Source organism: Citrus sinensis, chromosome 6 (assembly GCF_022201045.2).
Source record: "Citrus sinensis cultivar Valencia sweet orange chromosome 6, DVS_A1.0, whole genome shotgun sequence".
Classification (NCBI taxonomy): domain Eukaryota; kingdom Viridiplantae; phylum Streptophyta; class Magnoliopsida; order Sapindales; family Rutaceae; genus Citrus; species Citrus sinensis.
The window spans coordinates 19,667,900-19,687,237 of NC_068561.1; the positions used below are offsets into that span (position 1 = coordinate 19,667,900).

At 31.9% G+C, this 19,338-nt stretch overlaps 4 protein-coding genes and 2 long non-coding RNA genes across 6 annotated transcripts; 2 read left to right on the plus strand and 4 right to left on the minus strand.

Moving 5' to 3' along the window:
- Positions 1 to 693: 693 nt before the first annotated feature.
- LOC102616854 (dirigent protein 22-like) lies at positions 694 to 1,445 on the minus strand. Its single transcript, XM_006492762.4, has one exon. It carries the CDS (start codon positions 1,378 to 1,380, stop codon positions 808 to 810), a length of 573 nt encoding a protein of 190 aa, XP_006492825.1. The 5' UTR covers positions 1,381 to 1,445; the 3' UTR covers positions 694 to 807.
- Positions 1,446 to 5,221: 3,776 nt separating this feature from the next.
- Positions 5,222 to 6,335, minus strand: LOC102616556 (dirigent protein 22-like). The gene has a single exon (XM_006492761.4). The coding sequence runs from the start codon at positions 6,211 to 6,213 to the stop codon at positions 5,641 to 5,643; it is 573 nt and encodes a 190-aa protein (XP_006492824.1). The 5' UTR covers positions 6,214 to 6,335; the 3' UTR covers positions 5,222 to 5,640.
- Positions 6,336 to 9,448: 3,113 nt separating this feature from the next.
- LOC102616263 (dirigent protein 22-like) lies at positions 9,449 to 10,183 on the minus strand. Its single transcript, XM_006492760.4, has one exon. It carries the CDS (start codon positions 10,102 to 10,104, stop codon positions 9,523 to 9,525), a length of 582 nt encoding a protein of 193 aa, XP_006492823.1. The 5' UTR covers positions 10,105 to 10,183; the 3' UTR covers positions 9,449 to 9,522.
- Positions 10,184 to 14,115: 3,932 nt separating this feature from the next.
- On the plus strand, positions 14,116 to 15,818 carry LOC102615982 (60S ribosomal protein L21-2). Its single transcript, XM_006492759.4, has 2 exons — positions 14,116 to 14,468; positions 15,388 to 15,818. Exons 1-2 carry the CDS (start codon positions 14,232 to 14,234, stop codon positions 15,643 to 15,645), a joined length of 495 nt encoding a protein of 164 aa, XP_006492822.1. The 5' UTR covers positions 14,116 to 14,231; the 3' UTR covers positions 15,646 to 15,818.
- A 1,032-nt stretch (positions 15,819 to 16,850) lies between these two features.
- LOC112496120 (uncharacterized) lies at positions 16,851 to 17,548 on the plus strand. The gene is made up of 2 exons (XR_003062610.2): positions 16,851 to 17,068; positions 17,321 to 17,548. It is a non-coding gene; the product is annotated as an uncharacterized LOC112496120 (long non-coding RNA).
- Positions 17,549 to 17,744: 196 nt separating this feature from the next.
- On the minus strand, positions 17,745 to 18,544 carry LOC127903004 (uncharacterized). Its single transcript, XR_008055750.1, has 2 exons — positions 18,250 to 18,544; positions 17,745 to 18,052 (listed from the first exon to the last, which is right to left on the minus strand). It is a non-coding gene; the product is annotated as an uncharacterized LOC127903004 (long non-coding RNA).
- Between the last annotated feature and the right edge of the window lie 794 nt (positions 18,545 to 19,338).

The window sequence follows — 19,338 nt, forward strand, 5'->3', positions numbered from 1 at the left end:
ATCTATACTATTGAATATGTTATATTCTTTCCCTTACATTTTATTTGCTTTTACAATAATATTCTTGCAACAATAGTCTTGTCATTGATTAATTTATCCAATAAAAATTAATTATCACGTTAAACAATTATTATTTATTAGCAAATTAACAAATAAGTTTCAATATGAAAGAACTAGTATTTTTTGTACTGTTACAATCCTCTTGTTAATAATTATTTATAGAAAAATTAATTCATCAAATTAATCCTAAAATAAAATAATAACATAAAAATTTTCACTAATTTTTATTTTGATTTCAAGACTAATTTAATAAATTAATAATTTTCATTAATATCTCCAAGATTATTGTTGCAAAAGTATTATTGTGAAATGAAAGAAAAAATAAGGGTATGAATATAACATATTTAGTAACAAAGGTATCTCAAGATATTTTTTAAAATATAAGGATTAAACGGATTCTCATAACAAAGCAGGCTTTGTTATTTTGGGTTGATTTTGCTTGTTTTATTCATTTATTTATTTTTTTGTAATTTTGAGTTTTGTTTATTTTATTTATTAATTTCGTTTTCATAAGACTGGTTTTGTTGACTCATGTGATCATGATGTTCATTGCTTAGCTTTTCACGATCGCAAAACTATCATAATGATTTAATTAGCCCAATTTTTTTATTTCGCAAGGTTCTAGAGTCAGTGTACTTGATTTTTTATTTATTTTTATTCATAACGCCCAAATAATACAAAAAGAAAGAGGTAACATATAGCCAAAGCCTAAAGGAGAGATCAAAACAACCGAGTCAAGTACTCAAGTCAATAATGAAACACATAAACATTATACTCAACAACAGCATCTCCAGTTTTAAGATCAATCGTGTGAGTTTTTGCTTGCACATAGCCGCGAGCAAACCGGAAAAGTCCGCTGCCGCCGATGATCGGCATCTCCCTCACCGTTGAAAACACGGCGTTACGGCCCATAACACTGAGAGTACTACCATTATATTTCCCTTCCATGAAAGCAAAGTTCATCACCACCGCCAATCCGGTTTCAGTTTGTGAAGCAGAACCATACATCCCTTGGGCTCTCCCCACAAGCTTTGAGTTACGCTCAGGCTCCATAGTCAGTGCATCATCGAACATAATGACAGCACCGAAGAACGTTGGCGACTGGTTAGTCATGGCTGCCTGAGCAACTCTGACAGCAGTGGCGTTTTGGCCACTTACTTTGTCATGCAAGTAGAAGTGAAGGTGGCTTAGCTTTTGTTTACTCAGCTTTACCGAAGATGGAGATAGGGTTTTAGAGAAGCGGTCAGATTTTGCTGCAACCAGGGTTATGGAAATGAGAATATGGAGAATTGAAGTGAGTTTTGGGAAGGTTGTGGCCATGGTGAAAAAGAAAATTAGGAAGGCAAAATGTGTTTGAGGGGAAGAGAAGAAAAAATAGAGGTGATTTTGGTTTTGGTCTTGGCGGCCTATATAATGCAAAATTTGGGTGGTGGGGGGCGGCCGCGAGGTGTTGCTATTGTCAATTAATTACGAAGTTGAATAGCGTTAATTGTTGACTCTCACTCATCATATGAAATTTTTGGGTTAGGCGGTTTTCTTTAAACATTATATCAGAGTTTAGGTTAACTAATTAACTTTAATTTCTCGACTTAAATGAAAATATAAAAATTATTAAACAAAAAATTGTGACTAATGTTAAGGGATTTATCTCACATCAATTGGCCATTTAATAATTGATCTTAAATAAGCTATATAAGATTTGGACAATTTTAAAATATATTCGCATTTTTAAGTTAATTTTTAAATATAAGTTAAATTCATAGAATTTTATAAGGAGTGAGTTCAATTAAGAGGTCATAGAAGAAAATAGTTGTCATCAATTGAAAGATTAAAAGACAAATTAAAAAATAGCAGTTTATGAATCTATAAAATAAATCTAATGAAAATTATCTTTAAACCATCTCTGTTTTGTCTCACACACACACATATATATAAACAAAAAAATTTCGACATGTTCTTCACAACATCTATGTTTTTAAATTTGTATCAATCAATTATTTTAATACTATCATTATTAGAAATATTTTAAAGAATCTAAACAAAATGATCATTCTATCATTATATACATAGAAGACTATTTTACCCTGACAAACTTTGAAAAATAACATAATTTATATTTACACAAAGAGTATGACTTTAGACAGATAGGAAAGTCAATGGTTAATCGGTCTTTAAATTTTTTTTAATAATGGTATTTAGTTAAATTCAGAAATTTTGTAATTTTTCAAAGATTTAAAGGGTAAGATTGTTTTTTACAATATCTAGGGGTAAAATAATCAATTTATTTATATTCTTTAATAAACTTTAACCATGCTAGTAGTAAAGTGATTGATTGATAAAAATTTAAAAATATAAATAATGTATAAAATAAATTAATTTTTTTTAATAATTAAATATACATATAACAAAGTAGTGATAATGCATATATAATTTTTCTATATCCTAAAGTGATACCGCACTAGCGTCTATAGCTTTTCCACAACAAGCTGGTACTAGTCTTTGTAAAATTACATCTAAAATTCTAAATTAACAGTAAATGCTTGTCAGTTGTCAAAGTTTGAAAGTCAATTTCTCTTTCTTAAGGCTTTCGAGGAGTTTACTTGGCAATTTCTTAAGAAAAATGTGATGGTAATTTTCAAACCAACTTGTCCTCCAATGATACAGAAAAAGTCAAGTCCAAGCAACAGTGAGGGACATATAAATGATTCATTAAATTTGGGAGGAGTGTGAACCAAATCCGAGGATTTGAATTCTGGGAGATCTCTCACTTGTCGCATATTGGCAATGGAAGATCGCCAATTTCTCAGTCAAGCTTTAACCTTCTACGGCTAAGTTGTTAAGTTACATAGTTACTGTTTGGAATTAAGGTACTGTAAATTTTAAAATACAGGTGTTATGAAAAAAAATTATAACTATAAAGTAAAAATTAATAATATGTAATAAACATAAAATTTTAATAAAATTATTAAATATAAAATAAATTTTTTATTATATAATTGAAAAATCATATTAACATAACTTCTAAAGTACATGAGTTAATTTTACCAAACAATTTAGTACTATATCGTAAAAGTTACAGTTGTCTAACTTTAATCCCAAACGCATCCATAATAAAGTAACTTACACGATTCTAACAATCCTTTCAATAAATTAGATGTAATTTAATTATCAAACATTCTTAGATTATTAGGTACAACTCTTAAGTTGATATAAATTATATTATTATATAATTTAGTCATACCTTTTTTAAAAACCCGTTAAAGTTAAAACTTAAAAGAAAAAGAGGTTATCTTTGTGGTTGAGAGGAGTTTCATGAAAGATTAACATAGATAGGAACACGAAGAATTTTGAAAAGACTTCAGAGATAAGTGGCAAGCTACCAATTAGAAGATTAAAAGGAAGCAATATAATATATATTGCCTTTAAACAAGGGCAGAATCATGTTGTGGCCTGGGGGCAGGCCCCCATATCGAAAAACATTTAAAAAGAGGCCAGTGCTATGTTACGTTAATCGTAACGTACGCCACATACAACAATAGTAGCGGATCCCACCATGGGTACTATTGATGTGTGTGGATGTACGTTACAATTAACGTAACGTAGGGGGCTCCTTAAAAAGGATAAGAGTTTCACTGAAATTTATCCCATATCTATGTAAATTTATGGTTTTTACCTCTTAGGTTTACATTATTTATAATATATTCTCTTGAGTCTGTCATTTCTTCATTTTGATCCCATCGAACAAAAATTATAGTTTGGCTCCTAACGTCATTATGTACAGAAGAAAACGCGGCTGACTTATTTTACCTCACCGACCGATGATCTTGGCCGCTTGGATGCCTCTATTATTTTGGAAGATTGAAAGGGACCCGCCCTTTTTGACTGGTTTTTGTTCACCCATAATCCTTGATACTGTCTTCATGATCGAGAAATCCTCGACATGGGCGAGAACTTTATTTGCCAAAGAGAAATTCTCTCTATGAATTAAAAAGACTTTTTATTTTTTATTGGAAATATCAATTAAGGATCTCTTTATAGAAGCATAATTCTCTTTCACGCGAGAGAAGTCGAGAGAGGAACTCTTATTAGCACGCGTTAATTTTGCTAGGTGTAGAGTAAGGGTGGAAAAATGAATAAACGAATCGAATTGGGTTAAAATTTTATTAATTTGAATTCAATTTGTTTATTAAACGAATTGAAATTTTAGGATTTAGATTCGATTTATTTATTAAACAAATATTCGATTTGATTCATTTAATTCTTTTAGCAGAATTAATAAACGAATCGAATCAAATCTGAATTCGTTTACTATTCGTTTATCCTATAATGAATACATGATGAATCTAATTGAATATAAATTCATTTACAAAAATATAATTAATAAACAAAAATTAAACAAAATAAAATGAAAAAACTACAAATTTAATATCCTACAAAATACAAATTTATTATCATTTATAATTACTATACTAGCCTTCAAACTTTAAAATTTTTTCATACATATTTAAGGATAAATAAATAATTCAATTAAACCAATAATAAATTTCATTTAAATGAATGGATTGTATTTGATTCTTTATGATCCATTTATTGAACGAATCAACTTTTTCAAACCCAAACTCATTTAACTAACATTGAATGGAATAAATGAATTCTAACCCAAATTGCCATCCCTAGTGTAGAGATTCTATATTGGCTATTATTAATTTTTTTTATCATATGTATAAAATATTGATTAAATCCTAATAAAAACTCAATCAAAAGGATTGTGGTCTTGGATAATTTTTGTTAGGATTTGTTAGTTTTTAGTTTCCCAATTATTTTCTAATATGTTTTTATCTTATTAAAAAAATTTCAAATTTGAAATATTTTTAAAGTGATGATACAGCCACAAACTCTTGTACAAATAGTTTTATATTTAATTCAACCAATTTTATCATGCCACATCAGTTTCTACAAAATAAATTTGTACAAGAGTTTGTGACTATATCATTATTAATTTTTTTATAAGTCAAATTATAAGTTTTTTTTTAAAATTATATAATTTATTTAAAAAATTAAATTGGGAAATGCCCTTATTTAATTTCAAAGAAAAACTATACCAAACACATCGATCCAAAATGTGAGACGCTTCACTTTATATAAATCATGCATGAGTAAATTAATTAATTAACAGAAGAAAATTCTATTGAGTAACTTATCATCGCCAGCTAAACTAGGTAGATGATTTACTAAAGAGCGGTTGAGAACTTCAGTTTCACCGCCTGTTTGTTGTAATTTCATTGTTCATATGACATTGCGCTCACACCCCCACAGTGCCATCATTTTCACCATCCAAAGTAGCTACCAGTTTCTATAAAGCAAACGACCTTAAAGAAATTTTGGGTGACGTGCCACAAAATTTGCTTGGTCCACATTAATCAAAATATACATCACAATTTTTAAACCAACCGATGAACATAACAAATTTAAATTTATTCATAACTCTCAACCCAATCCCAAAGAATATGATAAAAAGAGGCAACATTATCAAAAGCCCACAGAGATCAAACTCAAAGCTAGCAAGAATTCAAGTCAAGTTCAATAATGAAACACATTAACATTATACTCTACAACAGCATCTCCAGTTTTAGGATCAAACGTGTGAGTCTTTGCTTGTGCGTAGCCACGAGCAAAGCGGAAAAGCCCGCTGCCACCGACGATCGGCATCTCTCTCACTGTTGAAAGCACGGCGTTGCGGCCCAAAACACTAAGAGTACTACCATTATACTTACCTTCCATGAACGAAAAGTTCATGACCATCAACAACCCAGTTTCATTTTGTGAAGCAGAAGCATAAATCCCTTGAGCTCTCCCCACAAGCTTTGAGCTAGGCTCGGGCTCCATAGTCAGAGGATCATCGATCATAACAACGACACCGAAAAGCGTCGGCGAATGGTTAGTCATGGCTGCCTGAGCAACTCTGACAGCAGTCGGGTTTTTGCCACTTACTATGTCGTGGAAGTAGAAATGAAGGTGGCTTAGCTTCTCTTTCCTCAGCTTTTGTGAAGATGGAGATAGGGTTCTGGAAAAATGTCGAGATTTTGCCGTGACTAGGGTTAAGGAAATGAGAATGAGAAGAACTGAAACGAGTTTTCGGAAGGTTGTAACCATGGTGGAAATTTAAAGGAAGCCAAAATTTTGTGTGAGATGAAAAATAATTAAGAGAGGTGATAGATGGGTTTTGGTTTTCTCAGCCTATATAATGCAAAAATAGTGGGGTTTGGTGTTGTCACTTTCAATTTTTACTTTTTTTTTTTTTTTCAAATGGTAGTAATTAGGGTTGTATGAATCCTAACTGATTTATTTCAGTCCCATTTTTCTTTAAAAAAAAAAATTAAGTTCATATAGCCAGTTAAAGAATAGCAGTCGGCCATGCCATTGAGGATGGGATGGTTTGAAATTGTTAATTACCAAGTCTGATTGTTAACTATTATTGACTCTCGCTTAATAGATTCAATTTTTGGGTTTAAGCAGCTTTTCAGCCTAACTAATATCAGAGTTAAATTTAATTTTTCAACTCGTTTTCAGCCTACGTGAGCGTGACAGTGTTTAGTTGCATAGAAGAGACTTGAGTACTTAAAATATAAAATCTATTAAATAAAGAGGTGAATTACTTTTTTTTTTTTAAATAAATAAATTAACTAAAGGCTGTCTTTTTTTTTTTGAAAGTCAATTTCTGTTTCTCCAGTTTTTGGAGGAGCTTACTTGTCAAGTTATAAGAAAAATGAGACGGTAATTTCGACCCAGCGTGTATTCCGATGATATAGGAAAGTCTAAGTCCAAGCAGTGAGAAACACGCGAAGATAATAAATTAATAATTTATGCTTTGTTAAAGATATGACTTCGGTTTTGATAAATGCTCATTTAATTCTCTATTTTTGAATTAAATATCTGTTTAATTTTTTATATTTAAAAAAAAATAGCTCAAGACTTTTTTGTTATCAAATATTTTACAATCTCATTTTTATTTATTTTTTTTAATAATATCCGTATGATAATTTTCTTGGCAATATTAATAAAAAGAGAAAATCGATAATTTTAAATTAACCTTAAAAATAATATAAAAGATTACTAAAAATTTTATATCACTATTTTACTTTTAGGATTAATTTAGCAAATTAATTGTCCATGAAATAATTTTTTAGTAAGATTGTTGTAAAGATATTAAATGTTGCTTTCAATTGATTGATATTAATTAATTTATAAATAATTATTATTAAGATTGTTGCAACGGTGCAAAAAATAATAGTTCTTTCATACTAATATTCATTGGTTAATTTACTAATTAACTTTTTTTTATCAATAAATTAACTAATGTTAAGAATATTGTTGTAAAAGGAAAGAAAAATAAGGGTAAAAATGTAATATAAATAATTACAAGAGAGTTTTGAGATATTTTTTAGAATATAGATTACCGAATGAATATTTTAATTAAAATTTAAGGATTAAACAAATATTATTTCTTTTTTCCTTAATAATAAGTGGGCCTCTCAATAGAGGCGTTTATTAACAATAAAAAGAAGAGAAAATAAAAAAATAAAGAAATGAAAGGATATAGGGAAGATCATTCCTTACTACTGATGAGTATTTTGTTTTATTTATTATTGTTTTAAAATAAAAAAAATAAAATTTATAGGATACTTCCAGAATATTTTTGGAGGGATGAATAAGTAAACAATTTTTTTTTTTTTGGTTTGACAAAAAAGAAAAAAATAATTTTTTAAACTCTTTTTCATTTAGAATTCAAACTCCAATGATTAATAAAATAAAAATAAAAATCAGTTAAAAATCACTCCGATCCTGCGAAGAGAACAAACTAAAGAGAAAATAAATAAATTACAAATACAAATCAATCACGTCATGCGGTCGGTCGGTCACCGAACAACTTATCAAAAAGGGGGGAGAAAACTGTATATATATATATATATATATTTTTTTTTTTTAAATCAACTACAAAAACGAGACAACGGGTTCTCAATTTCGAAAGCGACGTAACCCATTCTTTTAATCACAGCTTTTGTTAGGCACGAGATCACTTGAAAAAGCAAGGAAATGCTGCCGTCTAGAAAAAGAAACGGGGACAGATGGACTTGCCTGTCTTGGGACAGAGAGGAATAAAGACTAAAGAGCATTGCATGGTCCGGTCCCTTGAAATTTTCTCTTTTCAAATTTTTCTTACCCCCATTACAGTTTGCATAATTAGAAGGCAAGATTTTCTTGGCAAAAGGAAGACGATTGTGTATGTGTAACCGTACAGGAAGCTTCTGCCTGCGACCACCCATTTGATATGGACTTGATTGCGTGCTGTCAATTGCTGAATAAGAAGAAGTAGAAGAAGAAGGCGACGTATCAAAAATACTTTACGTGGGACACGCATATTTTATTTGGCATCCACGCGTCAACGAAACAACCCACGTAAATTTTAAGAAACTCAAAGACACGAGCGAATCTGCTCCTTTTTCTTTTTTCATTCCTTTGGTGGTAGATTTTTGCAACTTGTGCAATTGCACTGCTATCATATGGGTCCGACCACTAAGGCATTGCATTTGCATATTTAATTAATTAAACAATGAAAGCAAATTACAAAGCAACAAAACCCTTTTAGTAGATTTTAATTAAACATTTAAGGCATCATTATTTATACTACATCACTTAAAACATTAAAATGGACTCTTATTTGTTTGTACTAAGCTACTAAATCAATCCACTTTCTAATCGAATCAGACCTAATTATATGGCTTCAAATGGTGGTCCAATCCTCAAAACCGAATTTGCTTTTCCGAATGCTCACAAAATAAATCAAATCAAACAAGACAAAACAAAACAATTCAGTACGGAAAGTAACCTCCTTTTATGATTAGTGTTTTGGCAGTTCTAAGACCCCTTGAAAAATTGGCTTGTCCATTGGACATATGGATGTGTCTGTCTGCTAAGGGGCATAGGCGAGGTCCCTTAATTTGTTGGTTCGGACATCCTTTGGTCTTCAAAATTATTTGCTCGTACTTTTATGAATACTTAGTTGCCCTCCATCTTATAGTTAAAGGATGGAGTTGCGGAATTATATCGTTGATAAAATATTTCTTTTATATATAATTTTAAAATAAACAGAAGCCCCAATTATTACCCAATACATACTTAAAACACTAGTTCATAAATTGAGAGTCACCATAAATTTTATAAACTTAATTGCAAAAGTGCTATTTTTAACTGACGTGAGGTGCATATAGCAGACGAAAAATTAAGTTCCATAGAATTTAAACTCCGCAAGTTTACAATTTTTTAACCGAGGCCGGCCCTTTCTAAATTTTATTTGCCAAGGGATGTTTCAACGATGAAGTAAATAATATTGCAAACCCAAACTAGCAATTTATTTTATTTTTTTTGTATAAATCGGAAAAACAAAACAAAAAAGAAAAAAACTCAATAATGGAAAACATAGACATTATATTCAACAACGGCGACCTCAGAATCAATCGTGTGAGTTCTAGCCTGAGCATAGCCGCGAGCAAATCGGAAAAGCCCGCTGCCGCCGACGATCGGCATCTCTCTCACAGTCGACAGCGGGGTGTTGCGGCCCAAAACGCTCAGAGTGCTACCATTATATTTCCCTTCAGTGAAAGCAAAGTTCATCACCATTAGAAACCCTAGTTCACTTAGTGATGCTGATGCATAAATCCCTTGAGCTCTTCCCACAAGTTTGGAGCTCAGTTCGGGGTGGATCGTTAATGGGTCATCCATCATCACCACGGCGCCGAAGAACGTTGATGACGTGTTGGTCATGGCAGCCTGAGCAACTCTGACGGTAGTAGTGTTCGGGCCACCGACGATGTCATGGAAGTAGAAGTGTAGGTGGCTTAGCTTCTCTCGCTTGAGGCCTAGTGATGACGGGGTTAGGGTTCTTGAGAAATTATTAGTTTTTGCTTTGGTGATTGTTAACAGTGTGAGAGAAACGGAGAGAACTAGGAAGAGTGAATAATGGAGATTTTGGAAGCTTTTGGCCATGGTGATTAGAGAAAGTAATAATGGATGGTTTAGATGAGTTGAGTTGTGTTTGCCAAATTATTAATGCATTTATTACGGGTTTGGTTTGGTTAACATGGAGTAGTTAATTGCTTGGAAGAAGGATGATTTTGGAATAAAACAAAGAACTTTGGCCCACCGTGTCGAGTACCAAAAACTTTTTAAGAAAATTATTGTTATTGTTATTTATTTAAACATATTTCTAAAAATTAGTTCCGTTGCTGGGACTCTTGGACTTGTACTAAAGTAAGAATTCGACGGAAAGCTCACTAGTATACTTTTAAAATAAATTTTTATTTTTAATACTAATGTTATGCCCTTGTTTAATATTTAACTTTTTCTATGATTGCTCACGGTTGGGATGTAAAAATTACACACATTTTTTTTTTATATATTACCCCTATTATTATAAATATGAGTTTTACATAAAAGTAAAATTATATCGTTAACCGAAGAGACTCCCATAATTTAAACCTTTGGTAGAGTAAATATAAATGGGTGATTATAAGTTATTTTTTCATCGCATAATGCGTCTCCTCTCTTCAGTTTTTAAGACAAGAGGTCAAACTACATAGAAAGTAGATTGGCCAATTCACTCTCTTAAAAAAAATCCTTTATTTTTACATAAACCTTTGTTTTTAAAAATATATATATATATGTTTGGGTAAGGGTAAATTAAGTACTAGATTAAGATCGAGGATTTAATGGTATATACACATATTAAGAGATACTTTAAAAAAAATGATTAAAATAAGAGAAAGATCCTTAATTCTATATTATTATCACAAATGAAGTCCAATTTGAAATCAAGCAAGATCGGCTTCGCACTCAAAAAAAGAATAATAAAATAAATAAAATAACCACGCTATTGATATTTGATCATGAGTTACATGACCGAAAGCTAATTTAATGATACTATTTTTTCGGTGGTTTCGGTAACGAAAGATTGCTTTTTAAACACGTTTGATGTGTGAGCAAATCTAAACGAAATCAGTCGAAGGCTCAAAGTATGGAAGTCATTAAAAGTCAAAAAATGTAAAAGTCAATTGCATTAAAAGTCAAGGCATTAGAAGTCTGCGCACAAAAATATCAGTTCTTTGGCCTTCATAATTTTGGTATATTTAAAATAACACACCATTATTAAAAGATTGAAAAAATAATTACAGAAAAAAAATTTACCATGAGACAATTTTTTTTTTTTAAATTTTTATATTAAATTTTATGTTATTTACTTATAACATTATTCCTCAGTATTTGTCCCCGCAATTCTTCTGAGCGTATATTGCACGAAACAAATTAAGATTCTCTATTGCTAGAAATAATCTCATACAAAGCGTGAAATTGGGAAATGGCAACTAGCACAAGAAATTAACAATCCTTAGATTAAGGGTCAAAAAGGTCAAACAAATGTCCCAAATAATGAAGTCAATAATAGAGCAATTGAAATTGGAAATAGCGAGCGTAAATGTTGGAAAGTCGGTGAGGATCACACCGACCTACCCACCATTTGATTAAAAACTAAATTAACAGAGATGGTGATCATGTTCAAAGCATAAGAAAGAGTAAAGTGAGAGGGAGCGAATTAAAGAGGCAGCTATCAATCATGTTCTAGAGAGCGAAGACAACGAATGGTCTAAGATTTTGCTTACTCTTTGAATCTTCGAAAATGTATTTTAAAATAGCGAAAGTGATGCTAAAGTAAAAGCTAAAGCAATCACAATAACAAATATGAAGCCCATATGCTAGCTAGCTCGATTATAACACCTTAATTTCAAAAGATGCTCAGAAGAGCCATGATTAATTTAACTTCACAGTTGGTATTTGACATTCAGGGTATTTAATTTGCAGATTAAAAAAAAAAAAAAAACTGCCATCTATTGACTTGTTAATGTTTTTGAAGACCAAAACATACCTCTCCCCCGTGCGAGAAAGCTTTTCGGGTTCTTTGATTTCAAGATTGTTAGCAGTTGTTGCATCTAAACTATCTGGGTCGCTACTTGCTGCGAGAGATCCGCTTTTAAAAATTTTAAAGCCAGCATGGGCTTTACATTACCACAAAGACTTGGGCTTCATCGGACATCTTAAATTACCTGGATCATTGGGACAAGCCCACAACTTTTGACATCTATAGTTATTATCTAAACGAAAATAAATTTTATAATATTTTAGAGATAATATAACCAATTAATACATGTATAACACATGTATTTGAATTTTATATAATCAAAAATTGCATGTTGGTTACTCGGTTCTTCAAAATATATGTATATATGTAATCATATTATTTATTTGTTATATGACTGATATAGTACCTTAATGATATTTTATCATTTCTCTAACACGAGAAAAAGCGTTGAGTATTAGCTCCCCTTAAAACCCATTTACTATTTTTATCCCATTCAAATATTTAAAAAATAATATAAAATTTTCATAACACCTCCTAATGACAAATTTAACCTTAATTAAAACTATTCCCAGTGAAACCCTAATCTTTAAATTTTCTTTCATATTTTTCAAATCTCATATCCATCAATTTTTTTTTTTTTATTTCTCTCACCTGGATCTTTTGTTAAGAACTTTTCTCTTCTTTGTTTTTCAACTCCCAGTGATATAAAGAATTTAAGATTTTTAGCAAAAACAATGTCTCTAATAGAGTTTATATCAAAGTTGCACAGATGTAGAACCCACATAATTTTCGCGATCTTTAATGTACAACTCACAAAGCTTCCTTTGTTTTTTGTTATAAATTATTTGTTACTTATATTTTTCAAATTTAATCAAAAGATATGCAACCCATAAGTCATTTTTTTTCCTCATTAGCATTTTTCCCTTTCAAATTAATTTACAAGTTGCCTACTCTTTTAACAATTTATGAGTCGTAGTCTTTCAATCTAAATAAATAAATAAAAAAAGATCTCTATGTCTAATGAATTTGTGGATTTAATTAAGGTAGTGGTTAAGTTAGATCAACTCCACCGTGAAGCACTAATTATAACTGTCAAATTATAACACTTAGTACAGATTTAATATTTATCTATATGATCGTGCGATTATTATTAGTGTTCCACCGTAAATCTGATCCAACTCAGCCGGACCCATTAAATTAAATATATTTTTATGCTTGAAAGTAATTTCCGCAAAGATTTAAGTTGTACACATTTTAAAGTGTTTTAAGAGATATTTTGAAGGGGTGCCAATAATCCAATTGGAGAAAAAAATTAATAAAAAAGATTATGACAAATACAAAAATACAAATAGGTGGTAGTTCTATTAGCTAGCTATATGGGCAACGAAGGTACAAAATTTTTCACCTTGAATACAGAATAATTAAATTTGAATTTTAACCTTAATGTTAAAATTCTCCTCATAAAACAATGCATTCTTTGTCTCCTTATCCAATCTATTGCTTACTGCATGTGTATAAACACCAATGTTTCTTAAACGCCTAAGATTTTTTCTTCTTTGCAATAAGCTAATAGTAACAATTATAACCACAAAAACCTTTTTGCAATCAATTAAAAGATTAGGGACCTTACTGGAATGATTTTAATGCTTTTTCGTAATTTCTAAGGGGGTTCTTCTATATTTGTATATAATAGGTAGGTATGCGATCTTTAAATATAATCCACACTACAATTTTATTGAGGCTGACCTGACCCTATTGAACTAACAGAAATAGCTGTTAGTTAAGTTGAATGTGCGTGCTCTTTCAGTGTGGAGGTCAAAATTCAAAATCATAAGGCCACTTTGGAGTTTGTCCTTTGATTGAGGATTACCGAGGAAAAACTGAAGGGGGGACTCATTTGACACAGATAGCAAATGCGTTGTGGCTAAACTGTGAAAAATATATAAAACAAGGATCCAGATTTAATTGTTCAGATAATAGGGGCTATTTAGAATTGTTTGAAATGACCCAATGAATACCCAAACCAAACCGAAACCAATAAACCCACAAGCCCAAACCCACAAACACATTTACAAAAACGAAACCCTAGAAACAAAACCTAGCTATAAATACGCTTCAGTAAGATAGGGTTTAAGCCCCCGCTACACACACTCACATCTCTTTCCTCTTCTCCAGAGAGAAAAAAGGAGCAGAGTACTCAAACATGCCGGCAGGTCACGGTTTGAGGTCCCGAACAAGGGATTTGTTCGCACGCCCCTTCAGAAAGAAGGGTTACATCCCCTTGTCCACTTACCTTAGGACTTACAAAATCGGCGACTACGTTGACGTCAAAGTGAACGGCGCCGTTCACAAAGGTATGCCCCACAAGTTCTACCATGGGCGTACAGGCCGTGTCTGGAATGTCACCAAGCGCGCCATCGGCGTGGAGATTAACAAGCAGGTATGTTTCGTTTTCTGTTTCCCTTGTGTTTTTTGTTAATTATTTTTTGGGGTTTTTTTATTGTATTTCTGAAAAAAGTGGTTCCTTAAGATTTGGAAATGGTTTGATAACGTTTTTTGTAATTTGGGTTTGTTCTGATTTTGTGGCTAATGGGTTCTTTTTAGCACTAGGGTTTGTTGATATGGTGTGATCGGTGTTATTAATGAATAACTGTTAGGCCAGATCTACTTGCCGTGCGTATTTAGTTTTGATATACTTGTTGATTTTTGATTGGGTGATGGCTGTGTTATTTGATACTTTATATGATGCGTTAGATTTATATTGGTTTGTAATTTGGGTAACTTAATGTTGGGTGCTCTGCATATTTGTTGACCCGATATTATCAATTTTAAGCTTAATGTATCTCTTTTCTGTGCTGACTAGGTTAAATTTTTCATGCCATTTTGGTTTTACAGCTTCTATGTGAATTGCCTGATGAGTTAGCTCGAAAATAGCTGTTCTGTTGTTGAGTTGATTGATAATTATGTTCGAGGAGAACTGTTGCTGAACAAACTTTCACTGTTTTTCTTTTATGGTACATTGAAATTGAGTCTTCAAAATGTTGGTTGTGTAAACTTCTTTTGATTTTGGTAATAACTTGTTGGCCAGATGTTCTGTTTGAATTGATTTTCTATCATCTGAATGGACAAAGTTGTGTTTGTATGCCAATTGAATTTTGTTTCCTTCAAAGTTTTAATTTGTCCCTTCCATTCACTTGCTCTGGGGAGGTACTCATTGATATGGCTCTCATCATATTTAATGACTTCTTACTTGGTGATTCTGTATTATTGTAACTTGCTTGAATTGGTTATAATTGTCGGCATTTGCGTTTTTTGATGATAAAAAACTGAATTGCATTGGAATATGCATCTGTGACCAGGTTGGTAACAGGATCATCAAGAAGAGGATTCATGTTCGTGTGGAGCATGTTCAACCTTCAAGGTGTACCGAGGAGTTCAAGCTGAGGAAGAAGAAGAATGATGAGCTCAAGGCAGATGCTAAGGCAAGAGGTGAGGTCATCAGTACAAAGAGGCAGCCAAAGGGCCCTAAACCAGGTTTCATGGTGGAAGGTGCAACATTGGAAACTGTCACTCCTATTCCTTATGATGTCGTCAATGATCTTAAGGGTGGTTACTAGGTTATCTTTTTGGTATTGTTGCTGTTTTGTTACTTGTTGCAGACTTTTCTGGACATGGTCTTATTTGGATGTATTTTCATCCTTATTAGTTTTGTTTTTGGAGAGGAACTGCAATTGCAGAGATGTTTATTTTTAATCTTCATTTTATATTAGAAACAAGAGATGTTTTCCGATGCAAAGTTGTATGCTTGTGAGAATGTGGTGTGGATAAGGGCTCAAAAGAGTGTTCAAATTATGCTTTTAAGTTTCAGCTGAGCTGGACTGCCTGCAAATCTTTATCATTATCATCCCGCATTGTCGTCACCGTACTGTCTGATATTTGCTTCACAGAAAGCAGTAGCACATTTGGAGTTTGAATGTTGTATTTATAGTGCTTTGACAGTTATGCAAATCTTAAATGAGATCCCAAGATGAAACTAGAGTTGATGCATTTGTTCTTCTACCCTTGGTTTCTTAGAATTAGCTAAACCCACATTCTGATAAGTTCTTTTTCGTGATTCCTATTTGCCCTTTGATGCCTCAAGATTTTTTTGTGTTTTATTCTAGTGGTGAATCTAAGTTACAAAGTGCTGCGTATTCTGTTGAGTCGACATATGTGAAGTGTGCTGGACAGAGTTGTGCGGTTCATTCTGTCTCTCGTTGGAGCAACAAATGAAAATGTTTTGGGGTCCGTTTTGTCATTGTTCAGGCCTCAGGTTATATCTTCTGCAATGAAAAAGGAGAATTTCTACCATCGTTGAAGAGCAGACGCAGCTTTTGCTAAACCTGTCGATGGCATTTAGATTTAACCAAGTTCGAGGGAGAATTAGGAATCACGTCAATCCAAACTGACCTAAGTGTATATATGACTATTGAGAAACATTGAATTGGTTTGAAAATTGGTTGTATAAGCCGGAAGTTTCCAAATGGCACAATTTAAGTTGCATGCTCAAAGTAAAGAATAAGTTCTTTGGTCAAGAAGCTTGTCACAAGTACTTCAAAAAGTGACTTGACACATTCTATCATTCAATTTATTCTTTCTTTTAGCAAGTTTTCAGCAGTGGTTGTCCCTTATATTATAGGAGTCCAGGCATCAAAGAACAACTTCTTTCATTTCTTACAGAGAGGAAAGTCTTGAGTCAAGAGTGGCTGAATCAGAGTTAGAATGATGAGGAAAGCTCCCATGTTCTTCCCAGTTTTGCTTCTTCTTGTTTCAGGTGTTTTTTTTTTTCTCTTTCAACCATATAAACTGATCATTGTTTCGATTCATGCATGGTCTTAAACTTTTATTTTACGTCTGTCTTTATATCTCTCTGAAGCGTGAACATTGCTACACACAATGAGTGTTGTTGAAATGAGTGAATGAATTGCTCTTAACATATTTGTATGGAATCAGACTCCAATGATGCAAAGGAAAAATAAAAGAAAAATCTTGGCTGCCACTGTAAGTATTGGCCTCCCGCTGGTTTTTGTTTGGGGGGGGGGGTTGTGGTTAGGTCCTTTCAACAAGTGGTATCAGTCAGGACCTAGTTTGAAAGGAGATGGATCACTCCACCTAATAGGCCATTATTTTGTGTTGAATACACCAATATTTGAACAAACAATACAGAGAAAAGTATTTACAGTATTAGAATCAAAACATAGAAAGCGTCACCTACTCGCATATTCTAATTAGTTTTCCTAATTCATTTTCCAGCTTTGGCTCTCCATGATGTGGATGCAGCAAGGATTCCTGAGCACACATGCCACAAGCTAATCAATTCGAATAAATGTGAGTCGCAGAAATGCATCCAGGAATGTTCAGAACAATTCAGTGGTGTGGGAGAGTGCAAGCAGACCTTTTGTTTTTGCACTTATTACTGTAAAGATCCTCCAATGTGATTACAATTTTTTTCTATTTTAATTCCCTCTTCCTCTCTTTATCTATCGTCGCTGTTAAACGAATTTTGATCTTTTGCCATTTACACAACATCAAGGGTAAGTTGCTTAAATCGTGCTATGATGAAGAAGGAATTTGCTTGAATATACATCTTCGCACCATTAGAATACAATGAGTAGGTAATAGTATCGATACCTTGCTCAGTCATTCTTCACTGCGGACTAATTTGTAATTTAAAAAAAAAAAAAATCTAACAATTTATGAAAAATAAAATACCTGAAACTTCAAATTAAAATTTTATTCTCTTATAAATTTATTCATCATGATGCTTGTAAGCTGGTACATGATATACAGGACACTAACCACAGGTCCAAACGCAAACGCAGGCATAGCCTGTCATTTCACGATTTTGAACGCAGGTGCCACTCTTTTGATTGTGTCTCTCGAAGCACTTTTGCCCACAATCAAGAAGCGTACATCCTGTTTTATACAATTCCTCATTGCATCTCTTTTGCGCATCAACATGACCCGCCATCATCATCATTGCAGCTGCAAATATACATATAACAAAAAAAAATGTGAGGATTGAATTGATGAAAATCAACACAACTCTATATGTGTGTGAGTGTGTGCATATATAAGGAAATGAATAGCTTAATGCATGTACATTTTATACGTAAAGCACATTGTTGTTATTATTATTTTTATAAGACGAGACACAAGTAAAGCAGTTTTAGATTTGAAACCTGAGAAAATAAGAACAAACATGAAGACGTGGATGTGAGTGAGCTTCCCCATAACCAGTGAAGATTTAATAGGCTGTATTTCTTTTTCCTTTTTTTTTTTTAAAAATAAATATATTGGACGAGATGATTCGTCTAAAGGGAATGAGAGAATATATATATAGAGGTTCTGGGAAGATAACACAGTAAAATCTAAGCTGGATTCCTTTATCTTGCAAGTTATTAATTGTTGCACCTTCATACAAAATGTCCATTTCGTCTTCATAAACCAAATGTTTTGAATTGGGGATTATGGGCAATTTTCGGTTTTCATCTATCTCTATATGGAAACAAGAGAGAATGCTCAATGAATAAGAAGGAGATGATTGCATTGGTTTTTTTGAAATCTATCTTTACTGGTAAGAGTGTATAACCAAAGCAACAAATTAAAAACATTAGATACACTACAAATACTTTCTAAGGTAAAGATACTAAATATTTCTATAAATGGAGAAATTCTAAAATTCCCTCCTGCCGTAGAAAGAATGAACTTAAAATTTATAACTGTTTCCTACCATTTAAAATGATAATAATCTTTTTAAAGTTTATGATTTTATTTCTTAATTAATAAAGATAATTTTGGACTTTTATAATATATATGAAATTATAATAAGTATAAAAGTGATTCTCGAAATATATTTTGAAAAAAAACTACTCATTTCGTATTTTTAAAAATTTATTGTATGCTAGAGTGATTTTACCAAAAGTTATTTTTAAAAAAAATTGCCAAATATCAAAATTAGCTTTTAATTTTTTATAATCACTTCAGAATCTCTCAAAAGTAATCCCAAACGAACCCTTACACTGAGGGGATCTCATTCAGTATTGCACTTAAGTTGGATCGAGTCCTTAAGACATTTTTGAATCACAGGATGCACAAAGTTAGGGTGATATACATATAAAGAATAATTTTCTTACGACGACATCTCATTTTAACAAAGCAAAGACAGCGCTAAAATACATATTTCAAAACATTAATAGGCAAACAAATATGGCATCCACTTTACCAAAATTTATCTTATATATATATATATATATATATATATATATATA

Excerpts from the sequence above, each read along its gene's own strand:
- LOC102616263 (XM_006492760.4), bottom strand. The coding sequence starts at position 10,104 with ATGGCCAAAAGCTTCCAAAATCTCCATTATTCACTCTTCCTAGTTCTC.
- LOC102616854 (XM_006492762.4), bottom strand. The coding sequence starts at position 1,380 with ATGGCCACAACCTTCCCAAAACTCACTTCAATTCTCCATATTCTCATT.
- LOC102616556 (XM_006492761.4), bottom strand. The coding sequence starts at position 6,213 with ATGGTTACAACCTTCCGAAAACTCGTTTCAGTTCTTCTCATTCTCATT.
- LOC102615982 (XM_006492759.4), top strand. The coding sequence starts at position 14,232 with ATGCCGGCAGGTCACGGTTTGAGGTCCCGAACAAGGGATTTGTTCGCA. Across the intron at positions 14,469-15,387 it reads GCGTGGAGATTAACAAGCAG|GTTGGTAACAGGATCATCAA; the intron begins GTATGTTTCGTT and ends ATCTGTGACCAG.